At 35.5% G+C, this 20644-nt stretch overlaps 3 protein-coding genes across 9 annotated transcripts; 1 reads left to right on the forward strand and 2 right to left on the reverse strand.

The window, feature by feature from the left end:
- Positions 1-936: 936 nt before the first annotated feature.
- On the reverse strand, positions 937-10206 carry LOC108574225 (cationic amino acid transporter 3). Of its 3 annotated transcripts, none has more exons than XM_017936762.1 (10): positions 10067-10206; positions 4179-4451; positions 3561-3689; positions 3037-3291; positions 2624-2907; positions 2206-2546; positions 1937-2100; positions 1689-1855; positions 1498-1606; positions 937-1422 (listed from the first exon to the last, which is right to left on the reverse strand). In XM_017936762.1, the coding sequence occupies exons 2-10, from the start codon at positions 4405-4407 to the stop codon at positions 1301-1303; spliced, it is 1800 nt and encodes a 599-aa protein (XP_017792251.1). In that variant the 5' UTR covers positions 4408-4451; positions 10067-10206; the 3' UTR covers positions 937-1300. The 3 variants fall into 3 exon arrangements, with proteins under 3 accessions (XP_017792251.1, XP_017792249.1, XP_017792250.1); XM_017936760.1 differs by having other exon boundaries at positions 3037-3297; positions 3528-3689; XM_017936761.1 differs by having other exon boundaries at positions 1301-1422; positions 3037-3297.
- Positions 10207-10707: 501 nt separating this feature from the next.
- LOC108574216 (general transcription factor IIH subunit 2) lies at positions 10708-12344 on the reverse strand. Its single transcript, XM_017936751.1, has 7 exons — positions 12286-12344; positions 12011-12212; positions 11811-11939; positions 11578-11751; positions 11253-11509; positions 10923-11172; positions 10708-10839 (listed from the first exon to the last, which is right to left on the reverse strand). Exons 1-7 carry the CDS (start codon positions 12342-12344, stop codon positions 10708-10710), a joined length of 1203 nt encoding a protein of 400 aa, XP_017792240.1.
- An 836-nt stretch (positions 12345-13180) lies between these two features.
- Positions 13181-19348, forward strand: LOC108574236 (flocculation protein FLO11). Of its 5 annotated transcripts, none has more exons than XM_017936780.1 (11): positions 13530-13566; positions 14398-14496; positions 14974-15116; positions 15216-15456; positions 15531-15694; positions 15763-15899; positions 16012-16218; positions 16315-16397; positions 16474-17976; positions 18088-18807; positions 18976-19348. In XM_017936780.1, the coding sequence occupies exons 2-11, from the start codon at positions 14442-14444 to the stop codon at positions 19071-19073; spliced, it is 3351 nt and encodes a 1116-aa protein (XP_017792269.1). In that variant the 5' UTR covers positions 13530-13566; positions 14398-14441; the 3' UTR covers positions 19074-19348. The 5 variants fall into 5 exon arrangements, with proteins under 5 accessions (XP_017792270.1, XP_017792269.1, XP_017792268.1 ...); XM_017936779.1 differs by having other exon boundaries at positions 16474-17547; positions 17635-18807; XM_017936781.1 differs by lacking the exon at positions 13530-13566 and adding an exon at positions 13181-13250 and having other exon boundaries at positions 16474-18807.
- Positions 19349-20644: the final 1296 nt, after the last annotated feature.

Consider the following 20644-nt stretch of genomic DNA (forward strand, 5'->3'; position numbering starts at 1 on the left):
TACTGTTAGAACTTAACTGAATTGTACCAGATGCCTTGCCTAGGTATAAATTATTTTAATTATTACAGAGTAACAAAAACAAGACAGTAAAAGTGAGACTGTTAATGCAAATATTCAAGGAGTTGAAATTTTTATTTTAATACTTCTTAGGTATTACATATTTCACCTCCTACAAAAAAAGTACCAAAGCTACATATTTAAAAAAGAATCATGAATTAATGAATTTTTCCTTTATTCAAAGAAATGCCTAATGATTTTGTTAAAAAATGATGCATTAAGTGTTTCTCTATAATGTATTTTATGTAGTGCCTCTAACGCAACAATTTTACGTTAGCGTTTATTACATGTGCAAATTGGTTTTAAAAAGTGAGAAAAATTCCAAAACTACTAGTTATATACCGCAAATTTTTTTGAAATATACGAATCTTTAATATTTGAATATTGCGAAAAGTATAAATCTGTTTTTTCGTGAATGTTAAACCCTGTTTTCTGTGAATTGTTAATATTAAGCTCTGCAATTAAGCAACAATTGTACATGTAATTGTCTATGCTAATGTACATTTCATTGATATGTATTATAACTTCTGACATTTATTTAAATTATATCGTCAATAAATTTGATTTCTTTAAAATAACAATTCGACAATGTTTGTAAAACGATATTGCTGAAATTTTTGGTTAAACATATCTGTATCTGTATATTTTGTGATGGTATTCTATGAACCAAAACAGTTCCAAAGTATTCTTTAAATAAATGCACAATAATTAATATAAAACAATTGTATTTCATCAGCGCAACCAGCACTTAAACAAGTAATAAACATGGTAAAATTTTTTATGTAATATGTACATTATATCGGCACATTATAATATATAAATATAAAAAGGAACAAAAGTTTTTACATAATCTTATATATGACTACACAATAGGTCAGATTTTCTTGATGGAATTATATTATGTGTACGTGTAGAATATTTAATGCATTGACCTTATAATGTGCAACAGCTTATGCCTGTATATGTCCTCATATTTAAAACGCCTAATATATATTGGTATTTCAAAATTTCATGATAAGAACTATTTTGCTTTGTAATAACAATATAAAAAATATTCAATACAGTAAAAAGTTAATATCCTTTTCCTAATGCTTTATATTTTGTAAATATCACGCAATGATTTGCCATGGATGTATTATTTGCATTTTAAAATTGTGGTCATATGTTGTAACACCTGATTCCTTTTTCTGAGCAGAGGTTTTACAAGTTAATACCGAAAATATCACATTTTGTAAGATCATTTTTAGAATTTCGTTACGATTCTAACTTGATCTGCATACTTTCGTTTTATCATTTCAGCTTCCACTTTATCTCTTTTCCCTTGTTCACTATGAGATATCCCGTAAAGGAAATAAATTGCGAAACCTATGTAAAATACAAATATGAGATCTGTAATGTTTTGTTTTCTTCTTTTAAACACTATTAATATTTTATATGTACCTATGAGCATCCAAACAGAAAATCTGATCCAGGTAAAACCATCTAGTTGCAACATCAAATATAAGTTTATGAAAATACTGCAACATGGAAGAAATGGCACTAATGGCACCTGTAAATAACAGAGATGATTACACGTGACATTAAATATCTGGTTTCTCTAATTTTTTAAATTTAATTTTTCTGATATCCACCTTAAATGCTAGATCAATCTTTTGGACAGGTTGCCTTGCGATAACAATTATATTTAATAATAATATGTTTACAAGTAGGATTAGTATCACAGATTCTATTACATTGTTGCCAAATGCTCCGGCACCCACATAATTAACGAAAAGCGCAATAACGAACGTAACAATACCTGTAATAATAATAACAGATGTATAAAAGCAATTTTGTTGGTGCTGTTAAAATTTGTAAATTAATTTTAGCTAATATTTACACAAAATTGCAATACTATAATTTGCAACTTTGTTAGACATCTCAGTTATTTCTTTTTGATTTTGCAAATTGAGTATTTGTTTTAAGATTTTGAGTGGTGTTAATTCATAACCACTCATTGTTGTTACAGACTGCATATTCGATGTATATTCCTTCCCTTGATACCTAAACAACACAACATAATAAATATCTTGTATTCAATATGTTTAACAATTAAATATACCTGAATGTTACATTACTGTTGTTACTGAATGTTAGTTACATTCTTACCTTAATATTAATACAGATATTGCCACTATCGTGTACGCTAATAATGTCCCTATGGACATCATTTCAATTAATTGTTGAAGATTAAAAAGCAGTGTCATAATTCCTGTGAGTAAACCAGAGACCACTGTTCCAAAGATAGGCGTCATCGTTTTCGGATGTATACTTGCAAGTCGTTTAAAAATTACTCCATCGCTACCCATGGCGTACAGTATCCGTGGTAAGGGGAACATAGCACCGAGCATACTTGTACATAATGCAAATGCTGCACCAATGTTAACAATCCATTTAATGGTAGGCCATCCAATTTGTTCGAAGACATATGGAAATGGTGCATCCGCATTCTACACAGATAACACGTCTACTATTAGTGCTTTTAACTACGCGATAAGTGAGAAAACGTTGAAATATGTAAGTGTACTTGATCGTAGTAAGGCCACATCATAGTTAGCACGGTAGAGATACTAAAATAAGCCATTAAGATTATAACTAAGGAAACAACAATGGCTATGGGTATATTGCGTTGAGGATTCTTAGCTTCTTCACCGGTGGTTGCCACAGCGTCGAATCCAACGAAACCGTAAAAACATCTTGCCGCCCCCGCCATCACTCCGTTTATACCAAAAGGCATGAATCCTCCTGATCCTGCATGTGTCACTGATTCTGGTATTTGCTCTGCTGATATTCTCCAATTTGCTGGATCAGCTGATAGATAAAAAGTAATTGAATGAATAAGAAGAAGAAACAGTTTCCACTGTACTTTATTTTTAGAAAATTTAAAAAAATTTTTACTCAATTTTAAAAATAAAAAGATAACTATCGAACACCCGGTACCTTTGATGGATCCTGCCACTATAATGATTAAAATGGTAGTCAAATTCACTACGGTGAATATATTATTCAACATCGAAGATTCCTTTACTCCTATGCTCAACAGGATTATAAGAAGTAGTACTACACCAAATGCGAAGAAGTCTGGGTACTCTGATAAAAATAGGACGCGGATAGGCATCGCAGCGTACAATGTCTTGCTTATCACGTTTCCTATTAATGCGTCCAAGTAATTGCTAAGTCCTCGGGCGACGCTTGCTGTACCTTATCAGAAAATAATTCTTACTTTAAGTAACAGTATTTAACTTATCTTTTAGCAATAAAACGGATATAAAATGACTCGTGTAATTCTGCCAATATTTCTATTTTAACAAATATCTTATTTTCCTTTTATTTTGTTACAAATAAAAGAACAGTTTAATACGCGTTGATAATGTTAATGTTTCTCTTAAAAATAATAAATAATCCTTTAAGACCAACTTCTGTAGACGTACAAAGTGAGCAGAAAGAAGGCTTTATTTGCACACCTATTATATACTCCAACATTAAATTCCACCCTATGATAAAGGCAACGAATTCTCCCACTGTCACGTAGCTATAAACGTATGCCGATCCTGCCTTGGGGACTCTCGAGGCGAATTCTGCGTAACACATTCCTACACATACAAATAATCATTTTTTCAAAATACACGTAAATCAATAGAAATCTTCTGCATAGAGTATTTCTTTGCGAAATATCACATAACCGCTGTTTATCAATATAAAAGTAGAATCTTCAAATTTCACCCTTTTTCAAAAACTAAGCTTCTTATGAAAAAATTTTATTCTCTATTTTCAATTAATTTTTTTTACGTAGAATCACCCCCTTCCTTTCGTAGTTGTACAGTAACCGAACACTCGGTACAATGTAATTTCACAAAATAGCAAGCGTTAAACCAACGTTTAAAATAATATTTTCACAAGGGCAAAAGTATCTAATTTTTAGTGTTTCAAAATTGATTGTTTTTCTTCTGCAACGTTTTTTGGTTCTTCCTCTGCACCCTTCAATTATTAACGCGAAATCATAGCTGTCTCCTGAAATATCTTTTGATAAGGACAAATTGTTCATATCCGGACAGCTGGCGTGAATATTATCCTTAATTTACCAGCAAATGCGGAAGCTATCGCAGCAATCAGGAAGGAGATGCAGACAGCTGGGCCGGCTGTGTCTTTGGCGATGCTGCCAGCGAGGACATAAACGCCGAGACCGAGGGTCGAACCAACGCCGAGTGCCGTGAGATCAAACAAGCCTAAAACACGAGCAAGCTCGCCTTTGCTCTCCTGATTCTCTTCGATCCGTCTTCGGGTCAGCGCCTTCCATAGTTGGCTCGCCATTTCGCCGAGCCCCCCTCACTCAATTCCGATCGTTTGTTCCTTGCCTGAAAAAAAATTTCGTTTCTAATTTCTGCTCTTCGAATTTTTAACCGCTATTTTTATCGTAAGAAGGAACATAATACAAAAATATTTTTTATAACTGTTATGTACCCGCAGGTTTTCCCTCTTCTCAGTAGCTTTCAAGGACATTCTCCACCACATAACTATGTACTGTGTTTTTCATTTAAAAAAAATCATAATTATATAATAAGGATAATTCTGAATCGTTCAAGCAAACTCGTGACATCGTGAGGAATCGATTTTCGATTATGTTTGATTTTACGTTAATCTTACTTTTCTCGAAATACTTGAAACGAAAAGAATTTCGTACGAAATGGTAACCGATGATGATGACAATATAGCGTAAAACAAACAATTATGTTCGATGATAATGCAGTATTGTTATGTGAAAATGAAATCCGATAAAACCAATTGCTGATTATGCTACGGTAACTGGATTAACATTTCGAGATACGGAAGCCACGCAGCTATCACTTATTGAACCCATGTTTTTGGGTTCAAAACAATTTTCAATTGTTTTCCTTCCTTTTTATACCATTACGATACCGGCAGACGTTAACACGAGTATTTTGAACAAAAATATCATTTCATTTCTGTACTACGTGCATATACATAAACGAGAGACACTGATTGCGATGTCACTTAAATCGTGTAAGAACAGAAGGTTGCGACGATTGTTCCGCAGATTGCGAAACGAACCACTTGAGACCAGACTGAGCTTATTAAACTACGCGACTAGTCTTATACAAAAAAAATACATATGTATGTACATACATTTGCCAGAATCTAGAAGCGTTCAACTTCGGATCGAGGTGTTTGTAGCGATTGAAACCACTATTGCAATGTAGTAAAGACAAGAGAGATACACGAGATAAAATCAACATAAACAAAAGGGTGGAATAACGCAGTGGTTTTCTTGTATCTATTACAATAATGGTATCAACGAATTCTTTCGAAACGTAAAAAACATTGTCAGTGGATGTTCGTGTATTTTTCTAATTACTATACCATTTTACATTCACAAGTCTAGAATCTAAGAATTTCTAAAACATTCCAACGGATATCGTGGAAATTTTATAATAACCAGATATATAACTCTGAAACGGCGAATCGGATTTTTCTTTCTACGACTGTAATACATTAGAAAGACCAGCAGGATTTCTTAAAATTTCTTAAGGTTACTGGACAAGTAACCATCTCCGTACACCCGTCAATTCATGTCAACACTAACAAGCAAGCTTGTTTAGATATTCCACGCTGCTCTATCGCAAGAAAGTATCGAAAGCACAAACATTGCGAGAGAATTGCATGTGATTTATGCGCTACGCTGTCGGACACGGTATTACAAACATTCATTGCGTAACCACGTTTCTGCGACTGACCGCGCAACGAAATCACATCGGGAGATCCTCCTGCGTGAACATAGTCACAGGGCGGCGTTCACGGGAGCATAACGAACCGCGACGAACAAGGTTAATTTTCGCAAGAAATTACGTAAAACGCGCCACTGAATCACGAGACAAAAATAACATACAAATCGGTCGATTAGCATAATTTCGAGCGTGTCGCGTCACAAACGTTGTTCTTCGATTACGCTTCCAGACAACGAGAAGCGAAGTGTCAAGGATCTCAAGTTTAATCGCAGGCTCGTTAAAACCATGGAAATCCCATTTCCAACAATGGAAACGCGTGGACAGACAATTTACATATATATAATACGTGTTTTCCTTTACCTTATTTACACAAGAATTCTCAAGGCTCCTCCCTGATCATTTACGTGCTCACGAATCACCTTGATCTCTTTAAGCGACGATCATGATCAGTAATTTAAAAGAAAAAAAAAAAAAAGAGTTACGTATTTACGACTGTACGTGGAACGCGTCTCAATGACAAAAGTTCATTCTCCATTTCTAGTGATGGCATTAGGATTCCCCGGTCACCACGGTAATTACACGATATATCCGTAACACGTACGATGACACGTACGGGAACACGATGATTTACAAGTGGATTATCCTTAGATTTCCGACACTTCTCAGTAACGATAGGAGCATAATTATCATTATAGAAAAAATGCTAGGAATAGATAGTTTTACTCTTTGCTGCTTTTTTTATCAAGGTATTCTTTGAAACTGTAAATTCTTCAGATCAACCTTCTCGAGAACTTCTTGAACTTCGACGTTCTCTTGTTATTTGGAAATATGGCGATTACACGTGATAGTATCGTTCGAAATATAGAATCAAGAATGTGCTAAATAAAGAACTATATGTAAGTTAATATTGCGAGGTTTTTTAGCCTGTAATCTACTTCGTATTTGTAGAAATGCAGTCCGAACGAACAGTTATCTTATTTAAGTAAAAAATCTTTGTAATTACCTACAGGCTTATGATTAATCCTTAATATCGTATAATAAATGCTGCAGATAACATTTGAATGTTGTTTTTGTGTTTAGCGAGTCAATTGAGAGTTTCAATTGACACTTCAATGTGTCACGATTTGTTTTATCTCCCGCTCGCTAAGCTCCTACATGTATTCTTCGAATCTTGAACACCATACTTCCACACGCGCTACCCTATGTACTTAATATCGAGGATTACTCGATTGAGATCCGCATTAACTAAGCCAGCTTGACTTGCGAATTTGGTAACAAGAGAATGAAATAGGATTTTCGGATCTTGGGTGACATTGCCGTGAAGGGGAACCAAAGGAAAACGTGTGTGCTGGTGGCGTTGGTCAACGTGACAAGGTTATGGGCCAATTAAGGCGAGGCATCGTGGAACCGTGTCCCCATTGCGCGATTCCCCTCGAACGAACCACAGCCGTAATGTCTTTATTTACAATTCGTATACGCGGGCCATTTACCAATTTCACCAATCAGACCAACCGACGTCTGACACCGCGTAAGGCCATGAGGATGTCCCGCGTATGTCTTGATCGCGAGCCGAAGATCATCGATAAAAGTGAGGCGATCCGGACCATGTTCGGAGGAAAGTGGAACGAGTCAATAGAAATGTACGAATCGTCGTGGGATTCATGTGTAATGATGTCATCTCGTATCACGGAGAAAAGGCACACGCGGTGAAATCTTGTGAATTTTGAAAAGAAAACGTGAACGTGAAGGGGAGAGGGGGAGGGGGCAGTTGAGATTAACGGGTTTCGAATGTAAAGATTGTCCTTTGTTGCGAAAAGTATACAAGGATAATTATTTACTCTCGAGATCTCGTTAATCCAGATCGAACCGGATCGAATCCGGATTATCGAGTTCCGTTAATTTTTCAATCGCAAAAGGAATAAGATGCAACCGCGCGATATATCGATTCGAAATTCGATGGTAATTTGAAAGAGAAATAAACGGATATCCGTATTAACGAGATTCGATTATGTTTAGTCTCTCCCTACGATCGAAGCGTCAACGTGTTTTTGTAGTAGAATGCCCTGTTAAAGTATTTCGTGTACAAACATAACGCCAGCCGTTGAAGGCTGTATTTAAACAAACGCGCGATAAAAATGTAATATTTAACCAACAACTGGAACGATTAGTATACGTACAACTGTAGACATCATGACATCAATTAATCAACAATTTTTCCAGGTACCCTTTGTCTAAGAAATTCGTTGTATTTGTAATATATGTATGCACGCTATGTATTTAATATAACATATGATGCATATATCGATTGATGTACTCGACGATCCTTGAAACATAGCAAAAATTAAATAACAATACTATTCACAGCTAACAGCTGTAACAAGGATATTTTCTCTTTTGTGAGCGTCGTAATGTACGAAGCTATTTCAGGGCGATAAAAACGAAGCATAAAAACAAAGAACTGACTGTAAATTTGAAACGGTGAAATAGAGACAGGCCGTAATTTCACGGCTTGCGAAACGTATTATGGATGAACAGGCACAGAAATAAATCGACTTTTTCCATGAAACACGAAATATTATTACATAGCCACGAGGAAAACTTACATATAACCTCACGGAGATATTTCGCAAGACTAATCTCTGGTAAGACTTCTTTTTTCAGATACGTACATATGTATCCTTAACCGGGTATCGAATGTTATGCACGCAACCAGTTTAGTGCTATGCGGCTTGAAAGCACTAATGAAAGAGAAAGGAATTCTTTCAATGTCCGTACGGTACAATTGTAATGAAAAAGGAAATCATATGGTAAACTTGAACGCGTCGCACGGAATATATTCTTCACGAAGAATTTTCTTTATTCGTCTTTGTTTTCTAAAGGAAATGCATTTCTAAGCAAAAACGTACACTCTACACATTTGCTAGTCTCGTTAAACGTTAAATTTGACGGGCCAATAAGATAACTCAATAACATCCCCACCGGAAAACAAGTTATTCGATTATCGATTTATCATTCGATTAAATAATGAAGATCGAATGATGAGAATCGACATATATATGATACATTTTATCTTTAGCCTTAATTACATCTAAAAGATTGCGGTTAAAAATAAAATACTACGATATATAAAATCGCATAATTTATTTAATTAAATTAGATGGAAAGTGAACACCCTTCGGTTTAAATAATCCTAATAACATTTTAATTCTTTAAACTTTTTGAGTTATGATATGGAATAATCAATACTTTGTCATCTTTAAATTTGGTATGATTTATGTGCTATATTTATTAACGATGCGCCACTTGTTATCTAAATTGCCTCGATCATTTTACACAAATGAAGCGACTGATCAAATTAAATCAATCACTTTAATACAATAAGTCACAGAAAACAATGAAATTATTCATTTATTCACCAACTGATTCGTGTCAAAAAAAAAAATTATTTTTTACTGACATCATTTATGATGTAAATATTTCGCAAATTAACAATGAAGCATAAATCAAGACGCAACATCAATATCTGTTAGTGTAATTAATTTAATAATGTATTTACGACCTCCAATTGTTTTACAAACCATACATTTCCTAGTGACATTGACATTTACGAACAAATGCGTTGCTAAACAGTAATTACCTTCGTTACAAGTTATAAATTAGCAATTTAAATGATTTTACCACAAAGCACTATAGAAAAAGAAACATTAAATATGTACTATATAACTTTTCCCGTATATGAGCCAATTTCAGACTGATTAAATTCTACTATGAAGAAACATTGCAAAAGCCGGTAACAACCTTCTATTTCTACATTTACTGACACCTTCTCATTCACCGCTGTATATGTGTACAAACTGTACAACGGACCCACCACGCGCACACGGGTGCCCCTGCACACTTCTGTACAGGTAAAATGACCGTTATGAAGAGTTAAACAAAAGAACGAAGAATATTAAAAAAAAAAAAAAATGAAATTAACGACGGTTTTTAGAAGGTGTATTTGAAAAAGTAGATAACAATGGACACATGCATTATCATCAAAATATCCTATATCTAAATAATTATAAACACAGTAAAACTGTACTTTTAAAACGTACATAACATATTCTTTGTTCATACAAATATTTGTACACATTACGAAGTTAATTGAGAATGGAAATTAATGTCAAACACTTGTTGCTCATTGTTCAGGAAAATACGTCCGGCGCGAATAAAAGTTTCCTTACCTGACTGCGAAGATGCGTGTTAGAAAGGAAACCAGGTGTGTGGAAAATGTCTCACATATAAAGTCACTTTGTCCAGACAGGATGGACATACGTAATTGAATCAGAAGTAGAGAGACACAGTGGAACCGATCGCACCGGAGGACGATCGCAAACTAATAATGTGCTCTAATATCACGATGCTCGCTTCCACCTGTCCGCTAGCTAATAAACTTCAATCACCTCCCACCATGATTTTAAAGCGGCCGCGTTACCACTCAAAAAAGTTCGGCTTCCTTACTTGGGGGAAAGAAGCCTGTGTATCATTCAAATGTACACAAACAACTCATATTCTCTTGTTTTCCTTTTGTCTAAGCATACTTCTGTACGTTGCAACTATACCGTCGAAATACAAAATCTCTTCATAAGACAATAGGGTAGGCCAGTATTATTACAAGGTACTTAATAATGTCCTTGAAATATTAAATGTATATTCAATAGGTAATAGTTACTGTAAAGGAAAAGACAGATGAACACCCATTATTGTTATTATTGTCTTTTTACTGATCCACTCCTCTGTGATAAGAGGAAATACTTTCTATAAGTAAAATATTTAATTCGAAATAATTAAAATTATTATTTTTATTTTACATACATCAAATAAATTAAGGTCTCTCTGCAGTTCTTTGATATGTCTCCGGATTTGTAGCACAGCCTGGACATGTATGTAAAGACTCATGAATAAATATTTCACAGTCTAAACAAAATGTTTGACTACATTTATTACAAATGTACACCTGAAAATCATTTCAGTCCCAATTTACATTTTGTAAATTAAATTCACATGTTTTTCTTGGTAAATCGTATTTGCCAAGCATACCTTTTTATCTTTTTGTGACAAAGTTTTCTGACAACCATAACAGGTTGAAGGAGTTCCACTATATCCAACTTCATCGAAAGGTTCAACAGGGAATAAATAGTGATAGGACCGAGCTAAATGTGGAGCAGACACCAAAGTTAGTCCACATGCTCTACACTCTACAGGCAGTTCACAATGTTTGCTCAAACACTGAGGACAAAGATATCCTGTACTAATAAGTTTAACAGACTCGTCCGAACTTTCTGCATGGCTGTAAAACAAGTAGAAAGTATGCAGAATTTTTTTTTTAAGAACATCCACATATAAACAGGTAATTAAAGAATTATTTACCACATGCAGACTGCCATAGCTGAATCATTCGTAGAAGAATGTAATGCATGATGAGGAAAACCCATTTTTACAAGAGCAGCATCTAATCTAGTAGCAGCTGGTGGTGGATCTATGTGCATATTCAACTGTTCTTTGAAATGCTTGTCATCCAGTACAACACCATGCTCTCCACCAGTTGCTGTTGCCATTCTTTTACAAATAAATAATTCTGCAGCCAATCCTATCACATTGCACCTTACACAATCAGACTTGAGATTCTAAAACCAAAACTAATTCTAATATTCTGACATCTATTAAGCTACATACTGTGTGTTATAATACAAACCTGTATAGTTTCATTAATATCTCCTGGATCACAGGTTGTAAGTGCTCCTATAATTATGAGTATTTCTTTGCTAGCATGTGATGGTAGAAGACGTAATGATTTTAAAGCTAACTCTATAGAGTTTTGTAATGAAGGTTCACCTGCTGGTGCTATTTGTTGCATATTTTGTACTTCCTAGAAATAGTACTCTTAAGACAAAACAAAACTCTTAAGAGTATTTCACAAATATTTACCTTAACATGTTTCTTAGAATTTCCAGCTAATTCACTAATTTTTTCTGCTCTTTTATTCCTTGTAATAATTACACCTAACTGACTTATAGGATTTTGGTAAAAAAATTCTTCAATAAAGTCTTCTAAAAGCTTAAATTAAGTTACATTTAGAAGTAAGACATAATAACACATACATTATTATACTATGTACAAATTAATACCTTTAAAGAACACAAAAAACGAGTTGGTTTCAAATCTTGAATAGACATTGATTCAGAAGCATCAAGAATTATGTAAACATGCCTCATCATTCCTAATCTGGCACCAACCTTTTTTTCCATCTGACGCTTTCTCTTAGCATTGTGAATGATATCTGCAACTGATGCTTCCAATAATCCATGATCATCTTCCTTGATTGCTTCCCTTTAAAAAAATTATTTATATAAAATAATTCTATGGTGAAAATCAGTTGAATTAATTTAAAAAGTCCTAATACCATGTCTTTTCATAACCAGTTTCCCATCTGTATTCCTTTTCTTCTTCTTCATCAGCCATTTTTTAATTTCTGAAATAAATATTACAATTAAATATTCAGTTTGTATAATTGAAAAGTTATATTCCAATTTTCTCATGAATAGATTCGAAATAATGCTTACTTTATACAATGTTATTCAATATTGTGTGAAAATTAGGTTAATGTTGTTTATATTATTGGTGACATTAAAAATAACGGACCATCGTTATGATTGAAAACAATAATGTTTCTTAATACTTTAAAAGCTTTAACAGTTCAAAGTTCTAATTAAAAAAGGAAATTTCATAAAAATATAACAACTTCGCATACAAATATTCATGCACCGAATGTAAAATCTCCACACGGTGCCCGGTCGATACAAGAATTTATTTATTCTAAATTTTTCCTCATAAATTAGGAAGAATGTATAGGACATAAAGACAAAGCGTAAGTAGCTCTAGGAATAGCAATAATTAAATTAAACAACTATTCATCATACACAATTTATAAATCTGCGCGTAATAACCAATGACTATTTACGAAATCGTCTTGACATCAATTAACATAAACTTGCCTTTTCTATACGCGATCTTATGCCGGAACATGGATGAAATTGATGAGGAAAAGCGGCATATTTAAAACCAGTAACGAACATTTGCAATTGTAACATCTTTTTGAAAGTCATTTGCTATTTTATTTCGACGATTCATCTCGAATATAATATTACAAGTGTAAGACGAAGTTCAACAGAAATAGTGTCATCAATAAAAGAGGATAAATCTAAATTAATGAACAATATTTTCCCGCCAAAAGGTAAGCTGTTACCGTGGCGGACAGGCGCCATGGCGCCACCATCGTCAGACGCGATCACTGTTTTCATCCCATTTCGTGCGGCAACAGCAATTATCCAGATCAAGGAAATCTGATTTTTCCACGGTTTAGCGGGCGTAAGTCGATATCATTGGTTTGAGGGTAGATCGCATTGAAATCGGTAACGGACAAGTGTGTTCGAAAAATATTCATGGGTAGACAGGAAGTGAATAGTCGAGGAGAGTTTTCGTGACGAGAGCCATCTTGACGAGCATCGGCTTGCTCGTGATAGACAGAGGACGAGTTTGTGGCGGTGGCGGCGGCGGCAATGGCATCGTTTCTAAATGTTTCTGTAAATTCTAAACGCCCGTGTTATCTGCAGTTAGAATAGTCGCTTTTATCGGTAACGATCTTTCACGGTGAGCCGGCTACTATTTCAAGATCGAATTATCTGTGAGTTTTATTCGTTGGTAACTTACGCCACTGGCCGCGTTTACAATGACTCCATGCTGTGTGTCTCGACGTCTTACCATTTATGCGGGAATTCGTTTAGTTTAAATAAAAGGTTTCGCAAAATACGCCCTATGATAACGCTTGGAATCGCAGACGGTTTACAAAATTATCAGTGGTAGCGGTGTATGTATATAGTGAACCTTTGAATCACCGTAACAACGGCAGTGGTGTCTTGTTAAAAAATATTCGCAGTTCGATTTCCACCGGCATGTTGCGTGTAAATTTTTCTGACGCCCGCGAAACTTCGAACTCCGAATGTTGCAGTTTTTTTTCTTTTCATTGCAATATAACGAAAGAGCAATATTATAACGTTTTCAGATTGTTTATTAAAGAAAATTTAATTTTTTTATCAATTTATTGCATATTTGATTAAAAAAATTGATCGAATAATGTTCATTGATACATTGCGTAAATAATGCTAATGAAATGTGTTACGAACATTTATTGCATAAAGAGTGAACATTGTGCGTTAGATTGCGTGGTTACAATTAATTGTTCTTTTTATAATTTTCCTCTATGTTCCAATTAATTAATCAACCTAAAATATGGATTTTTTAATTCAAATTTTGATTTGCTTGTGTTGAGGTTAAACATGCTTAAACGTGTAATTGCACAGTGAAGTTAAAATTTGTAATTACAAATAAGTATTAAACAATAGAGTTGATTTATCATCAGTGCACTATCATTAGTTACTTGCTTCATTGTGTACATTCAGTATAACATATACAAAGTATACTATCATAAAAAGTAAAAGAATATTTTATGTTTTAGAAAGAAACATAGTGGATAGAGACTCAAAAACTTTATTGAACAAAATGGAGGGAGGCGATGGCCCTTCGGCCATCAGTAGTAATCCTACTGCTATTAAAGGTAATGTTTATAATTAATTACTCTTACTAGATAGTTGTTGCATAAACTATCAACTATTCTTCATTTCATTCTTATAATAATACGCTTATGAGTACTGAAATATGTGAAAAACTTTAAAGTTCAAGAGGAAAATTCTGCTGATTAGTACAATTATATGTATTTGATAATGTTAATCATGTTATAAAATTAAAGATACAGATAATTTGTTATATGATAAAAGCTATTATTAAAATTTGAAACTTGTATACATGTATTCTTTTGAACAGTTTCATAATAAATAATTTGTATTACTAAAATGTCAGTAGTAGTTATTGGTACATAAAAATGAAGGACCTGACATACTGACCAATTTCTACAAATGTAAGGGGAACATTGTTGATAAATTTATTTTATGTACTTTATTCATAATGTATATTATTATAAGTGATTGAATTGGTTTCAAAATTTTAAATAATAAACTTTATTATGTTTTGTTAGCTGCACAAGAAGAGATGGGAAGGTTAGATGTTCTTGTGTGTGGACAGTGCCATTCAGTTTTTCATTTTATTGAAGAGTTTCAAGAGCATCGTACAAAAGAAGGCGCTTGTACTCAAGTTTCACATTTTCGTGAAAATAGTAATGTTAGTATAATATTTATGAAGCACCTTACATACACAATAATAATAATGAGCACCAATGCTGATACAACACTGTCACTATTTTGTTTCAACTTTTTATAGAACGAACAAAAAGCACAAGTGTGGGCTTTCCTTTTATGGAAAGATTCACAAATTCACCAGGAAGGTTCAGATAGGGATTCAACAAATTCATGGAAACTATATCAAAAATGGTGCAAAATGGATACGCACATAAGAGATTCCTGGATTGCTGCTGGGAAAACTATTCAAACTTTTACAAAAATCAGTAATGCAAAAATGCAGGATGTACCAAGGCAAAATCAAATAAGCACTAATGCAGAAGGTGGATTTTTTAAAAATAATAATTTTATAAAAATTTAAGTGAACAGTATTTTGGAGTTATTCTGTGATTTATAGGCAAACCAGTAGTTGTCCGTAAAGTTATTAGGAACGGACAGCCAGAAGATGCCGATAGTAAAAGGGATAGTAAATCAGAAGCAAAGAATCAAAAAAGTAATGAATCTTTTGACGAAGTAGAAAAGAAAGAAAAGCCAAAGTTAAAACCGTCGATAAAACCCAAGGTTAGCTTCATCACATTTCATCAGTTTTTCAATTTATACAAAAATTTGTAATTTATTTGTTATTATAGGGTAAATCTAGTAAAGCTGGTGACGATGATAGAGATTCCAGCGATGAAGAATATACCGTAGAAAAAATATTAGCAAAACGATTTAATCCCAAAAAGAGATGTTCAGAATACCTACTGAAATGGGAAGGTTATGGACAGTAAGTTTAATTTATGATCCAAGTATAACTTTATAGACAAACAAATGACATGTTACGTTAAACAAGTTATCAGTACAAGTATTATCAGATAAAAATATGCAAACAATTACAGCGAACATAATACATGGGAGCCTGCTGAGCATGTAGCCACATGTAAACACTTATTAGAAGAATTTGAAAGAAACCTAGCTAAACAAAAAGAATTAAAAGCAGCTCAGCAGCAGGGTAACGCAAAAGCAGCAGGACGAGGTCACCCTGCTCATAAAACAGTTATAAAAACAGAAGCAAAACCTGGACCAAGTACTGCAGCTCAAGTAGGGTAAGGCAATTGTGTTTTGCCTACAGTTTTATAAACTTGCTCGCATATCTCTTCTATTTGATAAATGCAATATATTAAATGATAAACTCTATGTAGGCGACCCATGCGCTCAAGTAAATCAAAAGCGATGGATCAAGTGAAGCAATGGTGTGGTTCGATGAAAGATGAAGATAATGACCGTACGTGTATATTTAGAATATAGCATATATTAATAATAATTGTGACAAAAATATTAAGTTTGGAAAATTCGTTTAGTATTAGGGAAGAGGAGGATGGATTATTCTGAGAGCGATTCCGAAGACGGAGGTAGCAGCGCTGCGAAACGAGCGAAAGGCGACACAGGTAGTGACGAAGATTGGACTGGAGAGTCCGAGGAGGAAAGATTGTTGGGTCGAAGCGATGTGATTCAACGCGCATTTAATCGTGCCAATGCTCAATCGAATGGCTCTAACAGAGCAAGTGGTTCGTCTACAGATCTTGCAACTTCATTGGGACTTCAATCTCCCGAAGGAGCAAAATCTAACCAACCACCGGTTTTAGTCGCGAACGCCAAAGGAGTCGTTAAAGTTGACCCGAAGCAAATGCCAAATTTAACGTCCGGCGTGTACGTAATGTCACGGAAAGATGGCATCATCAAGTTGGATTCATCCCCTAGCGGGAAATTGGCCGTAAAAGGTTCGCCAACCACACAAGGTGTTTTGATGGTTCAAAATCGAGATAATACTAACGTAGTGAGGAAGCAAGTAATATCTGCATCGCAGTCAAATTCTGTAACGCCGGTAAAGGTGGTTTCTAAAATGGATGGAAGTCAAGTAGTAACCCAGATGAAAGTAGTTTCTAAGCCTGTTACGAGTAAAGCAGGAGGTACACAGAAAACAGAGCCTATAAAGATCCAGCCGAAACCAGATCCGACACAGTTACCGCAGATACATGTCGTGACCGCGGTGCCGGCTCCTATAACTTTGCAGCCAAGAATAAGTACAGGAATACGTCCTGGACCTGTTACAGGCCAACGCAGTGCGGACGGTCGTCCTTTGTTACCGAGACCTCCACTGCGTGCGACAACACCAACTAGCGTACTCGGAATCGGATCAACAATCCGCACACCTGTTAGGGCGCCAGCCCCAAGACAAGTTCAGTCCCAGCAAACACGTCAGGTGCTACAAAAACGTACAACGGCTGTAACTACGCAAAGTAACTCGGTGAGTCCTGGAAATGTTACTCAGATTAGACCGAAGTTTACGGTGCTTAGTTCACAGCCGAAGCAAGTGGTAAAGTCTGGAACTAGTCCAGTGCAACAGGCTAAACAATCACCGAAAACAGCAGTTGGTAAGCCACAGTCATTATTATCTCCGCAGCAAAAGTTATTAATGGCAAAAAGGAAAGCTCAAGAAGCAGCGGGTATCATTAAACCAGGTGGCCGTGGCCTCCTAGCAGGTGCTCGTGCTACCGTTGGACGAGGCAGAGGGAAATTGGCTGATACACCATCAGCATCCGCCCCGGGTAACAAACCAAAAGAGAGTAAATTGGCGGATGGTGATGGTCTTCACATGGAGTTCCATGAAGTTGGCTCTGAAGAAAGTAGCAGCGAAGGTGAACCGGAACTTCCTCCTTCTGAGGCTGATACTATCGCCACCACGGAACCGGACAGTCCACCCAGGCCGTTCACATTGTGTCCATTGACAGGACGTATCATCGGACCGGATGGTGAACCTGTGGAACAACCAGCCGAGCAGGAACCTGAGCCTGAAACTACCGGTACACCGTTGTCTACTGTCAAAACGACTACAACTACATCCGAGAGTATAGACGTCAATGCTTCAAGTACCACCACAGAACTGGTTCTACCTTCCCTTGATTCTCTTACAGAGGGTGGTGGAATAATGAGAGTCGAAATGAGCCCCGGTGGAACAACAGGTACAATCGTCCAGACCAGTGAGCCAGCGCAGATCAACCTGACGAACGTCTCCGTTCCTGCTCCAGACCTTCCTTGCTTAGATGACACAGCTCCTGCCGTGGCCACACCATCCACAACAACGACAACATCATTAACAGAAGCAACACCTGCAAGTGACTCTTCTATCGCAGCAGGACTGACAACAGCAACAGTTACCTCTACTAGCACAATAGCAATTACTTCTACCGACGGAGTCAAGGCTGAGGAGAAAATACCGGAGGAGAGGAAAGTAGCTGAGGACACGTCGAATTTGGTGACAATCACGGGTGAGGACGGTGTAGTTTACCAAGTGGCAGGTCAAGCTGAGGATGGCCAGACGTTATTGGTAACGCGAGACGCTGACGGCGAACAACAATGCGTGTACGTTACCACGGAGCAACAAGGAGACGAGGGATCCGTGTTAACGTTGGACCATGCTGTAGCGGAAGCAGTTGCTCAGCTGATACCTGATCAAGTGAACTTGGCCTCGCAGTTCTACGTGAAGGAAGGTGGAGCTGAACCTACTGAAAATCCAATGGTAATGTCCATTATGGACAATACGAACACAACAGATGTGACCGAAGGACAGGAAGACGCCGATGGTCATGGACAAGTTGTAGCTCAAGTTGTACAAGCAGAAGAACCTACTCCAGGTAATGTACTGAATTTTTGGTAATTTATTTCATAAGTAACAATTAATGAATTAATTAAACATTCATATATAAAAATGAAAGAAAAAATAGTAATACATGACAAGTACATAAATAGTGGTTCTTGTTATTGGATACTTAGATTTTCATGGTCTTATGTTGCTATATTAGGTGGTACTAGAAGAGTTGTCCTACTCTTACCTGACGGAAACCTGATGATGACCGAAGTGACGGAGGAACAATACGCTGCGCTCGGACTTGGCAAGTGAAGAGACACTTAAACGTTGATATCACGCGGAAAGGATAAAAAGAAACAAAAAACGATCATGCATCGAACTACACAATTTTACAACGTGAAGTTGTACGCTTAAGGGTGATCGTGGGTTGTATATATGTAAGAACGTTCACTTCGTACAATTGCAATGGATGATAAATTATTCACCAGTTTCTCCAGTTAAAGCAAATACAATGTGAAAATGGAATGAAAGAAATACACGTACACATGTATACACGCGCATACATACACACAAACACACACGCACGCACACACGGCTGGTGTATTGTAAAAAAACAAACAAAATATGAAAACAAAAATCGTAAATACAGAAATCTAGAATTTAGATTAATAGATAAAATGACTACTACTCTTGTTTTAGAAATTTATGTTTCACTGTAATAACGGAAATAATCCGACAGAAATTTTAATCTTTTAATTCATTTAATTTATAAACACAAGTGGACAGAAATGAACGCGAACGCGAACGTGAAGGGAAATAATAACATATTACATCTTCTATCGAGAAAAGAAAACGACACACCGTTTATGCGTTTGAGCTAAGCATTGTATTTGTAGGATAGTGAAGTATAATCTGGGGTTTTATATTTTCCACACACAATAATAGGCTTTTAATAAAGACCTTTCTTCCTCCGCATACAAAGTCCAAGCTCACATGGCTCGACATACATACATACATACACACACACTCGCGCGCGCGCGCGCGCACACACATACATACATACATACATACATACATACATACATACATACATACATACATACATACATGTTCAGTCAAGTTATAGAGTGGGAGTCGCGAAGAACATACCGATAGTTGTGAAAGAAACAGATCGGCGTTTCGTGAATTGTAAATATTATAGGGAGAAAGAAAATGAAATTACTAAAATTGAATTACTCTTATCGGGGCTAATTTCTATGTGAAGAAAAACAGCTTGAACCTAGTTTGACTCCGTGTTATATCTTTCATCGTACAAGATCTACGTGAATGATGATCGGAATAGAGAGAGGTTCTTTTCTTTTTCGATTATTCCTAGTTACAAATCGTATCACACCGATGGACGTTCGGTATGGATTTCATAAATTCGTACATTGTAAATTAACTAACACGATCGATCGCAATGAAAAAAAAAAAAAATAAAGGAACGTATTTCTTTTTTTTTTTTTTCTTTGGCGTTTCATGGACTGTGTATGCTTAACTCTTTGATAGGTAACGAATAAGTGCACTCTTATAAAAATAAAACAAAAAAAAAGGAACACATAATTTTTAAATCTATAAGGCTTTAACAGAGAAAGGAAAGATTAAAGAAAAAAAACAGACAAACAAAAAATACAATGTTTAATGGAACATCTACAGCGCGTCTCATTATTCAGTCAAGCCCATTCCTTTTCAGGTTACACGATATTATTGAACACACGTTATCAATGTGACGAACAAATTTCAAATTTATCAAAACTTTCACCGTTGCTCGTCGAGAAACGCTTTTCGCGCTAATATGCTTCTATCAAACAATGGTTTTTTTTTTTTTTTTACAAGTTAGATTT

The sequence above is a fragment of the Habropoda laboriosa genome, unplaced genomic scaffold, assembly GCF_001263275.1.
Source record: "Habropoda laboriosa isolate 0110345459 unplaced genomic scaffold, ASM126327v1 scaffold176, whole genome shotgun sequence".
In the NCBI taxonomy this organism is placed as follows: Eukaryota; Metazoa; Arthropoda; class Insecta; order Hymenoptera; family Apidae; genus Habropoda; species Habropoda laboriosa.

Excerpts from the sequence above, each read along its gene's own strand:
- LOC108574225 (XM_017936760.1), bottom strand. The coding sequence starts at position 4,407 with ATGGCGAGCCAACTATGGAAGGCGCTGACCCGAAGACGGATCGAAGAG. Across the intron at positions 2,908-3,036 it reads AGTGGCAGGATCCATCAAAG|CTGATCCAGCAAATTGGAGA; the intron begins GTACCGGGTGTT and ends TTTATCTATCAG. Across the intron at positions 2,547-2,623 it reads TGTGGCCTTACTACGATCAA|AATGCGGATGCACCATTTCC; the intron begins GTACACTTACAT and ends TTATCTGTGTAG.
- LOC108574216 (XM_017936751.1), bottom strand. The coding sequence starts at position 12,344 with ATGGCTGATGAAGAAGAAGAAAAGGAATACAGATGGGAAACTGGTTAT. Across the intron at positions 12,213-12,285 it reads ACTGGTTATGAAAAGACATG|GGAAGCAATCAAGGAAGATG; the intron begins GTATTAGGACTT and ends ATTTTTTTAAAG. Across the intron at positions 11,752-11,810 it reads ATTCTAAGAAACATGTTAAG|GAAGTACAAAATATGCAACA; the intron begins GTAAATATTTGT and ends TACTATTTCTAG.
- LOC108574236 (XM_017936781.1), top strand. The coding sequence starts at position 14,442 with ATGGAGGGAGGCGATGGCCCTTCGGCCATCAGTAGTAATCCTACTGCT. Across the intron at positions 14,497-14,973 it reads TAATCCTACTGCTATTAAAG|CTGCACAAGAAGAGATGGGA; the intron begins GTAATGTTTATA and ends ATGTTTTGTTAG. Across the intron at positions 16,219-16,314 it reads AGTACTGCAGCTCAAGTAGG|GCGACCCATGCGCTCAAGTA; the intron begins GTAAGGCAATTG and ends AACTCTATGTAG.